The 16,819-nt window shown below is 38.9% G+C and overlaps 2 protein-coding genes across 2 annotated transcripts in view; one reads left to right on the top strand and one right to left on the bottom strand.

Annotated features, from left to right (window-relative positions):
• NUP37 (nucleoporin 37) overlaps positions 1 to 3,657 on the bottom strand; it is a 45,797-nt gene extending 42,140 nt beyond the window's left edge. The window contains exons 1-2 of the mRNA XM_030821278.1: positions 3,576 to 3,657; positions 1,867 to 2,082 (exon numbers count right to left, since the gene is read on the bottom strand). Of these exons, the coding sequence (XP_030677138.1) occupies positions 1,867 to 2,022 (156 nt within the window). The 5' untranslated portion in view covers positions 2,023 to 2,082; positions 3,576 to 3,657. The remainder of the gene's footprint in view (positions 1 to 1,866; positions 2,083 to 3,575) is intronic.
• Positions 3,658 to 3,702: 45 nt separating this feature from the next.
• PARPBP (PARP1 binding protein) overlaps positions 3,703 to 16,819 on the top strand; it is a 78,368-nt gene continuing 65,251 nt past the window's right edge. The window contains exons 1-2 of the mRNA XM_003269927.4: positions 3,703 to 3,803; positions 7,417 to 7,572. Coding sequence (XP_003269975.1) covers positions 7,420 to 7,572 — 153 coding nt within the window. The 5' untranslated portion in view covers positions 3,703 to 3,803; positions 7,417 to 7,419. The remainder of the gene's footprint in view (positions 3,804 to 7,416; positions 7,573 to 16,819) is intronic.

A 16,819-nucleotide genomic window follows, 5' to 3' on the forward strand; every position in this document is an offset into this window, starting at 1 on the left:
CTAAGGTCATATTTAGTCTAAAAGCTATTAATTTCTACTCCCACCCAAACAGACAGTACAAAATAGGCTACGAGCTGTCATATTCTACTCAGACAGCAACAAATTGAAACTTTTAATTCATACTTCCTCTTAAATATGACTATATTCCAATTTGTAAAGCTTTATATATTTATTGTGCTATAAAATGCCAAATTGCATTTTTGATGTCAGAATACTGTAAGATACAGAATTGCCGCTGGGCGTGGTGGCTCACACCTGTAATCCCAGCACTTTGGGAAGCTGAGGTGGGCGGATCACGAGGTCAGTTCAAGACCAGTCTGACCAACATGGTGAAACCCCATCTCTACTAAAAATACAAAAAAGTTAGCTGGGCATGGTGGCACGTGCCTGTAATCGCAGCTACTCAGGAGGCTGAGGCAGGATAATTGCTTGAACTCGGGAGGCAGAGGTTGCAGTGAGCAGAGATCGCACCAATGCACTCCAGCCTAGGTGACAGAGTGAGACTCCGTCTCAAAACAAAACAAAAGAAAAATTGAATTGCCTTCTCGGTAAAGGAGGAAATAACATTTATAATAACTATCACTTTAGTGATAGTTATTTTAAATCTTTGAAAATTGGACACTTCCAAATTACCGCATTCATTATAATTTGAGAAATACAGTTCTATTAATAATATTCTCCTAGGCCAGGCAGGGTAGCGCACACCTGTAATCCCAGCACTTTGGGAGGCCAAGGTAGGCAAATGACTTGAGGTCAGGCGTTCGAGACCAGTCTGGCCAACATCATGAAACTCCCTACTAAAAATACAAAAATTAGCTGGGTGTGGTGGTGCATGCCTGTAATCCCAGCTACTTGGGAAGCTGAGGCAGGAGAATCAATTGAACCCAGGAGATGAAGGTTGTAGTGAGCCGAGGTTGACCTCCAGCCTGGGCGACCAAGCAAAACTCTGTCTCAAAAAAAAATAATAAAAATCATAATAATATTCTGATAGACAAAAGGATTAACCAGATAGTCCTGAGGGTTGAACCTTCATTCTTCCAAGTCTCTCTTACATGTAAAACTAGCTTTCCTCTGAGAAAACATGGTTTATGTTCACCACAAAGCAATCTTACTTTGGTGATTAAATCTGAGAGTGTTACCACTGCCCGTATCAATGACAACTAAAACATACATAGGGATTACAATGTTGTCAGATGCCCTCTTGGAATTTTACATATACTAAAATTCAAGCATTATTTTCCTCATGTTTACAGGAGAGGCTAAATATCTTATTCAAGGTCTCACAGCTAGTAAGAAGTAAGTAAAGCAGGAGTAAACATGTAGGCATTCTAGTTCTAGAATTCATGCTCTTAATGGCTATGCTTAACTGCCTGCTCAATTAATATGACTCCATACTCTGCATACTTTAGATGCACAAAAAGTATGACAGCATACTAATAGGAAAACTGAATATTATAAAAGCTATAAAATCTCCTGGAAGATTGTTTTTCAGGCTCTCAATATTAGCTGGTTTCGTATGTCAAAGCAGGATGTGGAAAAACCGTAATTAATTGGATCTCATTTATACTGTTTTTTTCCTGTACATACCAATGTTCAGTTAATCATAGCCTTCAATTATCAGAATATCCCATTAATGATCATGAGGCAAAAGTGAAGCCTCATACTATTCTTTTTCACTATCTATATAATGTTTACATAAATCTCAGGCACATAACTGGGAACATCTTTCTTTATGGGTCTTCTTACCTTTTTTTTTTTTTTTAACATTCAAACTCAATATACTTTAAAAGTTTAGATTTGGTTTGTGTAAGTTCTCTTATTAGTGAAATATGTTCACTGTCATTCGGTGCAGTTTTGTAGACTAACCTGAAATGTACACGTGCCAATGACCACATAATTATTGCCACCATATGCAATTAGGTTTCCTGAATCCCCATTCTCAAAGGGATTAAATTCTACCACATGCACATAATCTTCACAATCCACAGTGTAGGCAGCATTTCTTGAGGCATCTTGCTTCATCTTGTATGTCAAAATTCAAGCAGTTGTGAAAATAGCCTTCTACTGGACAAGGTCACGAAACTGTGGATTACAGCACAGGTACAATTACAATGGCCAAAATATTAGTCATTCAGCAAATGCATCAAAATAAGGTTGTGGTGTTACAATGAGACAGAAAGCTCAAAAGAAACATTTAAAGTACTTATCAAGGGACAGAAACTACAGGAAAAATATTAAATCTAGTTATTAATGGTTCCACATTTGCTCCACAGCTCTTTCCCATATCTGTGATTCTAGCAGACAATAACACGGCAAAGTTCTGTTTAGATTATCTAAAACAAATAGTATTTCATCTGAAGATGGAATCATTTTAATAGCAAATATGTTAATAAAAATTAATAACTTTTATGAACCACTATTTGTAGGTGCCATATTAAGCATTTTACTGACATGATCACATCTGGTATCTGTACAAATCTAAAGGCAGGTACTACCTCTGTTCTCCATTTTGTAGATGGAGAAACTGAGGCTTCAGTAGGTTAATTAACTTGCCAAGCTCACAAGCAGGGCCAGGATTTGGAAGACTTCATTGTGTGTGGAGAGCCAGCGCTAATGAAGAAAAAAACAGCCTCTTGGCTTGAAGGAGACCACAGTTTAGGGATAGTTATGACTCAACGTGAAAAGGGCTATAATATAAACAGATACAAAAAACTGGATCTGTTGTAAGGAGTGCCAAAATGTGTGATATAAAAATAATGTTCAGGGGGCTGGGGGGAGGGAGAGCATCAGGATAAATAGCTAATGCATGTGGAGCTTAATACCTAGGTGATGGGTTGATAGGTGCAGCAAACCACCATAGCACACGTTTACCTTTGTAATAAACCTGCACTTCCTGCACATGTATCCCGGAACTTAAAATAAAATTTAAAATAATAATATTCTTAAAACTAGGCACAAGACCTTAACCTGTTAGGGACTAGTGTGCACTCTGGAAGTAGCGTTCCCACATGAGAATTATGGGTTTTAGAGTTTTTGGTTTTTTAAAAAATTCGACACAAGGGTTGTCCTGAAAACAGTTGGACTCAGTAACAAACATCTCAAGCACCTTAAGAGTATCTACTGAGAATAAGATGAGTCCCACCTCGAGACGCTTATAAACTAGTAACCTTAGGAATTGACATCCGGGACTGGAGACTTTTGAAGGGTGACCAGCAAGTGTTACGGACACGGGGACACGGAGGCAGAGAGGTATAGAAGTGCAAGAGATTCGAGGTCACGAAATTGTTCCGTCCCCACACCTACTGCTCATTAAAGCAGTGCCCAGGGCCTCACCGTACACGTTGGGCAGGACTTGCCCCTGTAAAACTACAAGGGCAGAGAAGAAGGGAGGGAACAAGGTAAGTCTCTGCAATGAGCCCCGACACCTCTCCCCGGGCCAGGCGAGTTCCTCAAGACCCCGCTCCCACCTCCCGGGGCCCGAGGTGGGAAGGAAGAACTCCCGGGGATAGAGTGGCAAGGCTGGGCGGCCGGCAGAAAAGCATCGCGGCCTCTCAGGCTCCCAGCTCGATACGCACCGCAGAGCGCCGGGAACCGACCAAAGGTAAGCTGGTCTTCCTTGGGGGCTGCCGCGACGCGCTCTGGCTCTGCTTCCGGGTCGGAGGGCGAGCGCAGCGATTGGCTCCCGGGGCCTCCCGCGAGGTTTGAAATGTATTCAGCGGCGACTGCGGCGGCCGCGGGAGGGACTTCCGTGGGGGATCCTTCTGCACACTCAAGAGTACGTCTTCGGGTCTACCCCTAACCAGGTAAGTCTCGCGTCTGCACTACCTGCCCTGTCGCATTTTTAAGTGGTGATTCAGGCTGTGGCTTTTGAGGGTGTTTTGCACTGTAATACCTCGGTCGTAGCAAAGTGCCGTGGGACCGAGGTATTATGGTGCAGTGACTTCACGCTCGAGCCTGGTTGGGCCTGGGGGCTGTAGGCGGAGTTCACAGTATCTAGCGAAGGAGCTGGAAGGTCCTGAGGGTTCGTCTGCAGCTTGGAAGACAGGCCCATAGAGGCCTGCTTAACTTCCATTAGTTAGGCAGGAAACCTGGGCTCTAGTCCCACTGTGTACACAGACTCCAATTCCTCAACTTTCTCCTACTCCTGATTAGTTACAGCCTCCCAAGGAACCTTTGGGACTTGCACTCTAACACTGATAATGATGTTGAGTGCAGTTTTTTAATTGAGCACCCACTAAATGCCTGGCACTATGTGGGTTATGTACTCGTTTCATTAACGTCTCATTCTGTGAGGTAGGAATTCCTTCCTGGTTTTGCAGGTGAAGAAACTTATGCTCATTAGAGATTTTAAATACCGAAGGACTACAGGTCATAAAGGGGGAGCCTGGAAGTGATATCTGACTCGAAAGGGTAGTTCTTTCAACCATTTCACACTGCCTGCCCAGTGACAATTTTCTGTCTTACAGTTTTTGCTCTAGAGCAGCTAGAGCTTTTTAAAAAATCCAATTTTTTAAAAACAAGTGTTATCGCTGCTGCCTTTGGCTACTGTTTTTTTGTATAGTGCAGCCTGCCATTCAGAGTGCTTGCATATTTACTGTCCCATTGACTTCTCACAAGGGACTGGAAGGCAAATATTTCTGTGTGATGATGCCTTCACCTAGGCAACCACGTGTAAGGCTTATGGCATAGGCTCCCACAGCCAGCTAGCTACAGGAAGAGCTGGGACTAGACCAGGGGTTGGCAAACTAGCTGTGCTGCCTGTTTTTGTGCAGCCAACTCCTGAGCTAAGAATAAGTCTTACATGTTTATATGGTTGGGGGAAAAATAAAAAGAATAATGTTTTGTGATGTGTAAAAATTATATGAAATTCAAATTTCAGTGTCCATAAAAAAAGTTTTATTGGAGCACAGCTATGCTCATTTGTTTGTTTATGTATGTCCGTGGCTATTTTCACACTAGAAGGTCAAAGTGAGTAGTTGCGCATGCCTCAAATATTTACTGTTTGTTCCTTTAGAAAAAGTTAGCTGATCCCTGAATGAGACTCTTGGTTTTCTGTCACCATAGTAATGCTCTTTTTTTTTTTTTTTTTTTTTTTTTTTTTTAAGACGGAATCTCACTCTGTCACCTAGGCTGGAGTGCAGTAGTGCTATCTTGGCTCACTGCAACCTCCGCCTCCCTGGTTCAAGCTATTCTCCTGTCTCAGCCTCCCGAGTAGCTGGGGTTACAGGCACACACCACCACACCCAGCTAATTTATAGTAGACAGGGTTTCACCATGTTGGCCAGGCTGGTCTTGAACTCCTAACCTTAGGTGAGCCTCAGCTTCCCAAAGTGCTGGGATTACAAGTGTGAACCACCATGCCCAGGCAATGCTCTTTTACTTTTAACTAAAAACAACTTAGAAACTCATAATGCATGATAATAGCTAATGTGCTTTTATACATGCCAGGCACTATTCTAAAAGCTTTACTTGTGTTTATGTTGTTTACTTATAAAACCCTATGGGATAGGGTTTTCATTTTCATTGTGAGGAAGCTGAGGCAGGGAAAGGTGATGTAACTTGGCCAAGATCTCGCAGCCAGTAAGTGGTGGAGCCACATTTCAGAATGGCCTAATTCCCAAGTGAGTCTTCATTCATAGCAATCAAATCTCATAATACTACCTTTAAATCATACCAGTAAGTAATTTACTCCTAAAAATGTATTTCAGGCAAAGTGACCGTGTCACTGAAGCTGACACTTCTTCACTTTTTTTTTCTTTCAAGAGATGAGGGTGATATTTTGAACAGAAATACAGCTCTTAGCTATTTACTAGGATTTGCATTTATGTAAATAATTAATCTCTGATCTTCTACCTGTATCTTTAAGTTGCATCATAGATTGTGTCTGTAATTTAATTATATTGCAAGTGGTATATATCTTTGTTTTTGATTATACAAACCAAAGTAAACATCTAGGATTCTGTTTATGCCACATAAAAATAGAAGAAATGGATAGCAGGAGTCAGGAAATGGAATAAGTACAGGAAAATAGCCAAAATAAGATGATGGGCATGTGAGTATGTTGAGACTTGAGTACTTAAAGTAGGAAAAAAACTTTTAGCAGGCATGTCTGTAAACTAAGAGAAAGGGATTGGATGCCTTATGTAGTCTTGGGTATATGAAACATTGGCACTACCTCAAGTTATTTTGAAAGGCTTTTGTGTGCATCAGGAGAAGTTATTTAACATGATGCTTTAAGAACACAGCTTATAGAGTTAGACGTCTTAAGTTTATGCTGTTTGTCCACTTACAAGCTGAGTGACATGGAGGGTATTAGGTAAAATGAGGATAATAACAGACCTGTCTTATTGGACACTTACGAGAATTGAGTGAGGTAATCAATATTAAGCTTTTGAAAAGTATCTCCACCAAGTAAGCTCCTAAATATTAGTTATTTTATTGGTTATGTAGTATGGTGTAACAAATCATTTCAAAAGATAAGGTTTTAAAATAAGCGTTTCCTTATGATTCTGTGGATCGGCAGTTTGGGTTGGACACTGCTAGGTGATACTCTAGTGGTCATACAGGACACAATTCCTCCAGTAAAAGGTTGTGACAACACATGTGAAATGTCTACCAGGGAAGCTTATTAGAGACTTAGTGCCCAGGGTTTTTATTGGGGTCTAAATGCAAAGGCATCCACTGTCTGACATGTACCAAAATTCCAGACTTGCAAGTGTTTAGCACAAACTATATTGTTTGTATGAACAGTTCAGCACAGTGAACCACTCTTACTGGAAATGCTCCTGAAATCTAAGTTCCCGAACTGGACTCCAGCTTCAAAGGACAGCATTCAGGCCTATTGTATTACTTCTGCACACACCACTTAAGGCCTAAGCTCAGAACTCCCACAGCGTCATTCTTGCCACATTCTGTTGGTTAAATCAAGTCACAAGGCTGGTCCAGATTCAAATGGGTAGAAAAATAGGCCACCTCTTTTGGGACAGTGTAGGATGGGAGGAAACTGGCTTTTTAGGTTTTTTCTTTTTTTTTTTTTTTTCTTCAATTTATCAGATATTACCTATCTCAAAACAAATATATATATATATATTTAAATACAGCTTTAATTAGGTATATTTGTAATTATAAGTTTGCAGTAAATTTGCATGTCTGTTTTTGTGTGAATTTTCAGAATTGAAGGCTGCATTTTGTTCTTTCAAAAGGTTTGGCTTAAGAAACCAAAGGGGAGGGAAATATGATTACACAGAAATTGTATTATTTTGTTTTCCTAAATTTAATTAAAAGCAATCTTGGTAAATATGAAATGACCTCTCATTCACTATATATGTTTCTCTATTTGTGCTTGCCTATACATGTTAAATGTTAATTTCCAGTTAACATAAGGTACTTTAACTTTGTATTCTGTCCTACTTTAAGATAATGGCTGTGTTTAATCAGAAGTCTGTCTTGGATATGATTAAAGAGTTTCGAAAGAATTGGCGTGCTCTTTGTAACTCTGAGAGAACTACTCTTTGTGGTGCAGACTCCATGCTCTTGGCATTGCAGCTTTCTATGGCAGAGAACAACAAACAGGTTGGTAAACTATATTTGGGTTAACTTGTTTTTTTAAAGCAAAATTTCATTGCTGCCCATTCGAATAAACTTAAGCTTAAGAATATTAATTTCTTTACATTGTGTGCCCTTCTATGATAATACACCATTTTCACAAATGCCTCTGTGTATCTGTGTCAGAATGTTACGATTGAATTTGAAATGAATTATTTCAAAATTAAGCTCTTCATATGTGTGATTATACACGGGACGTGCACATTTGATGTTTAATAGGAAGACTTAGGATAAACATGTAACTATCATTGTGGTCAAATTATTTTTATTTAATAAGACTTTCTTTGTTCCCTAAACTTTTAAAAACTACTGGCTCTTGTACCCCAATCCTGGAAATTCTCCTAATCTGCACTGAGATGCTGGAAAGTGCCTTTAAAAAATTTCCACAAAGTGATTCTTACTTAGGTAGCTTGAGCCAAACTAGTGTTTGGAATTAAGCCCTAGCTAGAGGGCTAGAGGTGTTCAGATGAGAGAAAGATGAATGTAGGATAGAGTGGTAAAGAAAGGCTTTGTGATATTAGATAGATTTTAGATAAAGGAAGAGAAGGCTATAGAGGACGGATGATAAGGAAAGTCACTTCAGAAGAAGGGTTCAGGGGAATCAAAGTCATGGTTTGAGTTTGGTAAAGATACTGGCTTGACTAGAGAAAAGAATTTTTGAAGGGTAGAATTAGCTTCAATGGGTTTATTGGGCTAGATATTGAAATGACATTCTGATGAGTTATTTTAATTTTATATGTCAGTAGTTTCCAGATGTTTAGATGCCATAGACCAGTAAAATTTCTAAAAAATTATTAGACACTGACAGATTTTAACCATTTCTCATTTTTGCAAATAAGGCCATTGAGAAAAAATAGTTACTATATATTATGATCATCATTTTGAAAAAGCAAGGATATTTTAACACTTAAAAATTAAAAAGTATAAAATCTTAAAACAGGGATAGTGTTTTCTACCCATGAATAGTTGGCAGTTTTGCATATTTTAAACAATGCATGTTAAGATAAATTTTGAATCTCTAAAACAATGACAAAATGTTATTTTACTTTATTTTATGTAGTCATTTTTTGAACAAATACTGAGTTTTTACTGTGTGTTAGACATCATTGTAAAAATTGGGAATACAGTAATGAAAGAAGTCTCTGTCCTTATAGAGTGAACCTTCTAGGGAGAGATAGCTAGTACTGTAAGATATTTAGTCTTTTAGGACATAATAAATGATATTAATAATAGTGTTATTAATATGTACATAATAAACATACAGAAAAGAATAAAACAGATGTAACTAAGGAATATGCAGAGTTTGGGGTAAAAGGGTTGTTGGAATTTAAAATAGGGTGGTCGGGGAAGGCCTCACCTGGAAACTACCATTTGAGCAAAGATTTGAAAGAGGGGAAGGCATTAGCCATGGGGATTTTTATGGGAAGGGATTACCTCAGGCAAAGAGAGGAGCAGGTGTAGCGGCCATGAGGTGGGACTATGCCTGGAATGTTAAAAGGAACATTAAAAAGGCCAATACAGCTGTTTGAATAATGTTAATCTCCTTCCCTCCCCTAATTACTTTTTTCTCTTTTTCAATTTTTGAGCTTCTCCTATATGCCAGGCATTGTGATATATGTTGGGGTTAAAACGGTGAGCAAAACCAGACTTGACTCCTGCCATCATGAAGCATATTACTTAGTAGATAAGGCAGACATTAAGTAGAGGATCATATAAACTAATAGCCATAGAAGAATATGATGCTCAGACACCAGACAGTTGACTTCGTCAAAGAGATCAAGCTGAGCCCCTCAGTTGTACTCTTTGGTCTAGAGACTCTTTTTTACCCTCTCCAGGGAATGAACCTTCAATTTTCTGCCAAGTTCGATGATTATTCTCCCCTGCCTCAACAGAAATTAATTATTAGGCAAAAATCAAAGCAAAGATTACCCAGAGAGATAAGCACAATACTGGAATAACTTCTAGAATCACTTCATTGGCAAATCTCTTCACGAACTCATTCCACTGGGCAGATTTTTTTTCTAGAAGACATATTAAGAGTGTTGCCTTTAGAAGGCTTTGGCTTTATATGGCGGGGTGAGCAGAAAGAGTCTCTGATTCAGCTTTCTACCTTTCTTGGACTCTGCTTTGTCTTTTAAACTTTGTGCTCAGGGTTTATAAAAACCAGGTTCTAGAGTGCCAGGGAGTAGTAGATGCCTTGAAACAAACACAAGCCCCACCTTTTGCTTACCCTTCTATATTGGCACTTTCTCTTTGTTTTTGACCTTTTGTAGTTTCTCTGTTATAGACTATTTAGTCATGCTTTAAAAAAGTTTTTCTATTTTCTCCTGTAGTTTTAGGTGTTCTGTACCAGGAAGTTTTTCTGCATATCAAGTTAGCCATGTTGCTCTGTTGGTGTGTCTGTTGTGCAATTGTAACAGATGGGGCCAGGTGCGGTGTCTCACGCCTGTAATCCCATCAGTTTGGGAGACCAAGGCCGGCAGATCACGTGAGGTCAGGAGTTCAAGTCCAGCCTGGCCAGCTTGGTGAAACCTTGTTTCTACTAAAAATACAAAAATTAGCGGGGCGTAGTGGCAGGCGCCTGTAATCCCAGCTACTCGGGAGGGTGAGGCAGGATTATCACTTGAACCCAAGAGGCAGAGGTTGCAGTGAACCACTGCACTCCAGTCTGGCCGACAGAGTGAGACTCCACCTCAAAACTTAATAAATACAATAAAATAAAATTATAACAGTATCAATTCTTTCTGTATCTTATTTTTTTTCAGCCAACATTATTTTCAAGATCTTTTCAGGTACTGATAGACAGAAAAGTTAATCTAATTTATTCATTTTATCACTCTCACATATTCCTTTAATATGACTGCCGCATTCTATTTATTGGTGGATCTTTAGATATAAATAGTTATTTATAAATAGTGTTATAAATAGTTTTGCCTTGAAATGAAATGAAATGTTTGCACTGAGCAAGAGGTTCTTCAGGCTCCTTATTTAAGTACTTACATGATAGACACATTTTTATCTTGCATGTGGCAGTTAGAATTTACATTTATGGGCTAGACACACTGACTCATACCTGTAATCGCAGCACTCTGAGAGTCCATGATGGGTGGATCGCTTCAGCCCAGAAGTTCAAGACCAGTCTGGGCAACATGGCGAAACCTCATCTCTACAAAAAAATACAAAAATTAGCCGGGTGTGGTGGAGTGCGCCTGTAGTCCCAGCTACTTTGGAGACTGAGGTGAGAAGATCACTTGAGCCTGGGAGGTTGAGGCTTGCCGTGAGCCAAGATCACGCCAGTGCACTCTAGCCTGGGCAACAGAGCGAGAACCTATCTCAAAAAAAGGAAAAGAAAAAAAGAATTTACATTTATGTCATCAATGGAAGAGAGTGCCATTTTTTTTTATCCCTCTTTCCATATTGGATGTCAGATTTTATTAGAAAAGAGAAAAAAATGGTATTTCATTTTTTTTTGGACAGCTACCATGTTTAAAAATTTGTTTAAATGCTTATTTGATCATTTAGGTATCCTTCTTTTTCATAGTAGATTCATTTTTAATAGTGAAATAAACTAGAAATATTCTACATGTATATCACCTGGAGGTTGATTCTATACAGCATTGTAAACCACCAGCAGAATAGAATGCAATATTAAATAGCTTGGGTACATGTACATTTATTGACATGGAAAAATATTCAAAATATATTGTTAATAAAACAGAGCAGTTTGTATTATGGCTAAGAGTAAATGCTAGGGAGTCAGTTGGCTTGGGTTCACAGCCTAACTCAGCCTTTGGGCTGAGTAGCCTTAGACAAATCACTTAATTTTTAAAAAAATTTAGTTTTTTAAGTTGACAAAAAATTGTATTTATTTATCATGTACAATATATTTTGAAATTTGTATACATTGTGAAATGGCTTAACTGAGCAAATTAATATGCATTACCTCACATTCTTAATATTTTTGTGGTAACAATTAAAATGTATTCTCTGAACAGTTTTCAAGGATACAACAGTGTTATTAACTAGCAACACCATGTTGTGCAATAGATCTCTTGAAATTATTCCTCCTAACAGAAATTGTGTATACTTCGGTGAGTATCTCCCCATCCACCCTACCCACAGTGCCCCCACATCTCCTAGTAACCATCATTGTCTTTCTACTTCTGTAAGTTCACCTTTTTTTTTTTTTTTTTTGTGATGGAGTCTCACTCTGTCTCACATGCTGGAGTACAGTGGCGCGATCTCGGCTCACTGCAAGCTCCCCCTCTTGGGTTCATGCCATTCTCTTGCCTCAGCCTCCCTAGTAGCTGGGACTACAGGCACCTGCCACCACACCCGGCTAATTTTTTGTATTTTTAGTAGAGACGGGGTTTCACTGTGTTAGCCAGGATGGTCTCGATTCCTGACCTCGTGATCTGCCCACCTCGGCCTCCCAAAGTGCTGGGATTACGGGCATGAGCCACCGTGCCTGGCCTGTAAGTTCAACTTTTTAACACACCACTTGTAAGTGAGATTATGTGGTGTTTGTCTTTCTATGCCTGCCTTATTTCCCTTAATATAATGTTTTCCAGGTACATCCATGTTGTTACAAACTACAGGATTTCCCTCTTTTATGGGACTGAATAGCATTCCATTGTGTATATATACCACATTTTCTATCCATTCATCCACTGATGGATACTTAGGTTGATTCCATATCTTGGCTATTGTGAACAATGCAGCAATGGCCATAGGAGTCCTGATCTCTCTTCACTATTGATTTCATTTCCTTTGGATATATACCCAGTATTGGGATTGCAGGACCATATGGTAGTTTTATTTTTTGAGAAACTTTCATACTGTAATGCTTATACTAATTACATTTCTACCAACAGTATACAAAGGATTCCCTTTTCTTCACATTTTTTTTTTAACACTTTTGTCTTTTCAATAATGGCCATTCTAACAGGTCATAACTTACTTTGGTTTTTATTTGCATTTTTCTGATGATTAGTGATGTTGAGCATTTTTTATATACCTCTAGGCAATTTGTGTGTCTTCTTTTTGGAAATATCTATTCAGATCCTTTGTCCAATTCTTAAAAAAAGATTATTTTTAAAATTCATTTTATTATTTGGAGACAGAGTCTCAATATGTTGCCCAGGCTGTACTTGGACTCCTAGGTTCAAGAATTCTTCTGCCTCAACCTCTGAAGTAATTGAGACTATAGGCATACGCCACTGCATCCTGCTCTTTTGCCCATTTTTTTTTTAACGGGGTTGTTTTCTTATTGAGTTTCTTATATATTTTGGATATTAACCTTTTATCTGATACATGATTTGGATATATTTTCTCCCATTCCATAGGTTGTCTCTTCACTCTGTTGATTGTTTCCTTGGCTGTGCAGAAGCTTTTTAGTTTGATATAATCCCATTCATCTATTTTTGCTTTTGTTGTCTGTGCTTTTGGGTTTATGTCCAAAAAACCATTCCCCAGACCAATGTCATGGAGTTTTTCCTCTGTTTTTTTCTAGGACTTTTACAGTTTCAAATGTTAAATTTAAGCCTTTAATCCATTTTGATATTCTTCCTAGCCAATGAGCCTGGAATGTTTTTCCATTTGTTTGTACCTTCTCTGATTTCTTTGAGCAGTGTTTTGTAGTTTTCGATGTAGAGGTCTTTCACCTCCCTGGTTGACTGTATTTCCAGGTATTTTATTCTTTTTATGGCAATTGTGAATGAGGTTGCATTCCTGATTTGCCTCTAGGCTTGACTACTGCCCAAAGCAATTTATATATTTAATGCTAGTCCTGTCAAACTTCCAGTGACATTCTTCATAGAACTAGAAAAAGCTATTTTAAAATTCATATGGAACCCAAAAAGAGCCCAAATAGCTAAGGCTATCCTAAGCAAAAAGAAGAAAGCTGGTGGTATCATGCTACCTGACTTCAAACTGTATTAAAGGGCTACAGTAACCAAAACAGCATGGTATTGGTACAAAAACAGACACATAGACCAATGGAACAGAATACAGAGCCCAGAAATAAGACCACACACCAACAACCATCTGATCTTCAACAAAGCTGATGAAAACAAGCAATGGGGAAAGGATTCCCTATTCAATAAATGGTGCTGGGATAACTGGCTAACCATGTGCAGAAGATTGAAACCAGACCCCTTCCTTACACCATATATAAAAATCAACTCAAGATGAGGGACTTACATATAAAACCCAAAGCTATAAAAACCTTGGAAGACAACCTAGGCAATACCATTCTGGACATAGGCATGGGCAACGATTTCATGATGAAGATGCCAAAAGCAATTGCAACAAAAGCAAAAATTGACAAATGAGATCTAATCAAAGAGCTTCTATACAGCAAACAAAACTATCAACAGAGTAAACAGACAACCTACAGCATGGGAGAAAATTTTTACAAACTATACATCTGACAAAGGTCTAATATCCAGTATCTATAAAGAACTTAAACAAATTTACAAGAAAGAATCCCATTAAGAAGTAGGCAAAGGGCTGGGCGTGGTGGCTTATGCATGTACTCTGAGTACTTTGGGAGGCTGAGGCAGGCGGATCACCTGAGGTCAGGAGTTCGAGACCAGCCTGGGCAACATGGTGCAACCCCATCTCTACTAAAAATACAAAACATTAGCTGGGCATGGGGGCAGACGCCTGTAATTCCAGCTACTCGGGAGACTGAGGCAGGAGAATCACTTGAAGCTGGGAGGCGGAGGCTGCAGTGAGCTGAGATCACGCCACTGCACTCCAGCCCAGGCAACGAGTGAAACTCCATCTCAGAAAAAAAAAAAAAAAAAAACCAAAAAAAAGAAGTGGGTAAAGGACATGAACAGACACTTTTCAAAAGAAGACATACATGTGGCCAACAAGCATATGAAAAAAAGCTCAACATCACTGATCGTTAAAAAAATGCAAGTTAAAACCACAATAAGATATTATCTCACACCAGCAGAATGGCTATAATTAAAAAATCAAAAAGTAACAGGTGACTGGGCACAGTGGCTCACACCTATAATCCCAGCACTTTGGGAGGCCAAGGTGGGTGGATCACTTGAGGTCAGGAGTTTGAGACCAATCTGGCCAACATGGTGAAACCCCATCTTTACTAAAATTACAAAAATTAGCCGGGCGTGGTGGCATGCACCTGTATTCCCAGCCACTTGGGAGGCTGAGGCATGAGAATCACCTGAACCTGAGAGGCAGCGATTGCAGTGAGCTGAGATTGCACCACTGCACTCCAGCCTGTGTGATGGAGCGAGACTGTCTCAAAAGAAAAAAAACAGGTACTGGCAAGGCTGTGGAGAAAAAGGAAGACTTATACACTGTTGGGGGAGTGTAAATTAGTTCAACCATTGTGTAAAGCAGTGTGGAGATTCCTTGAAGAACTAAAAACAGAACTACCATTTGACCCAGCAATCCCATTATTGGGTATATGCCCAAAGGAATATAAATCATTCTATCGTAAAGACACATGCATGTGTAGGTTTATTGCAGTGCTGTTGACAGAAGCAAAGATTTGGAATCAACCTCAATGGCCATTAATGATAGACTGGATAAAGAAAATGTGGTACATATATACCATGGAACATTATGCAGCTGTAAAAAAGAATGCAGGAAAAGGAACTAGAGACCATTATCCTTAGCAAACTAATGCAGGAACAGAAAACCAGATACCACATGTTCTCACTTACAAGTGGGAGCTAAATTATGAGAACAAATGGACACAGAGGGGAATAACAGGTACTGGGGCCTACTGAAGGGTGATGGGTGGGAGGAGGGAGAGGATCAGGAAAAATAACTAATGGGCACTTGGCTTAATAGCGGGGTGACAAAATAATCTGTACAGCTGGGCATGGTGGCTCACGCCTGTAATCTCAACACTTTGGGAGGCTGAGGCAGGCAGATCGCCTGAGGTCGGGAGTTTGAGACCAGCCTGGCCAACATGGTGAAACCCCATCTCTACTAAAAACACACAAATTAGCCAGGCCATGGTGGTATGTGCCTGTAATCCCAGCTACTTGAGAGGCTGAGGTGGGAGAATCACTTGAACCCAGGAGGTGGAGGTTGCAGTAAGCTGAAATCACGCCATTGCATTCCAGCCTGAGGGATAGCGACAGACCCTGTCTCAAAAAAAAAAAAAAAAAAATGTACAACAAACCCCTATGACATGAATTTACCTATGTAACAAACCTGCACATATACCCCTGAACTTAAAAGTTCAAAAGAAAAAATCCATTTTGAGTTGATTTTTGTAAAAGGCATAAGAGTCTAATTTCATTCTTCTGCAGGTAGATACCCAGTTGTCCAACATTTATTGATTAGACTGTTCATTCCCCATTAGGTGTTCTTGGTATCTTTTTTCAAAACCAATTGCCTGTAAATTTGTGGGTATATATCTTGGTTCTCAATTCTGTTCCATTGGTCTATCTGTATGTTTTTATGCTAGTACCATGCTATTTGGATTACCATAGTTGTGTAGTATAGTTTGAAGTTAGGTAGTGTGATGCCTCCAGCTTTGTTCATTTTGCTCAAGATTGTTTTTGCTGTTTGGGGTCCCTTGTAGTTCCATATAAATTTTAAAATTGTTTTTTCTATTTCTGTCAAAAATGGCACTGGAATTTTGATAGGAATTGCATTGAATCTGTATATTGCTTTGGATAATGTGGACATTTTAACAATATTAATTCTTCCAGTTCAAGAATATGGGATAACTTTCCATATATTTGTGTCTTCTTTAATTTCTTTTATCCATGTTTATAGTTTTCAGTGTGCAGATCTTTCATCTTCTTGGTTAAATTTATTTGTAAAAATTTTTTGTTTTTATAGCTATTGTAAATGGGATTGTTTTCTGGATTACTTTTTCAGATTGTTTTTAGTGCATTGAAATGATACTGATTTTTGTATTTTGATTTTCGTATCTTGTCACTTTACGCAATTTGTTTATTCTTAAAGTTTTTGGTGGAGTCTTTATGGTTTTCTATATATAAGAACATGTTATCTGTAAACAGGAACAGTTTCACTTTTTTCTTTCCAATTTGGATGCCTTTTATTTCTTTTTCTTACCTAACCACTCCGGCTACACCTTCTAGTACTATGTTGAATAGAAGTGGGAAGAGTAAGCATCCTTGTCTTGTTCCTGCTCTTAGAGGGAAAGCTTTCAACTTTTTCACTATTGAGGATGATGTCAGCTGTGAGTTTGTCA

This window comes from Nomascus leucogenys, chromosome 10 (assembly GCF_006542625.1).
Source record: "Nomascus leucogenys isolate Asia chromosome 10, Asia_NLE_v1, whole genome shotgun sequence".
NCBI classification, from domain to species: domain Eukaryota; kingdom Metazoa; phylum Chordata; class Mammalia; order Primates; family Hylobatidae; genus Nomascus; species Nomascus leucogenys.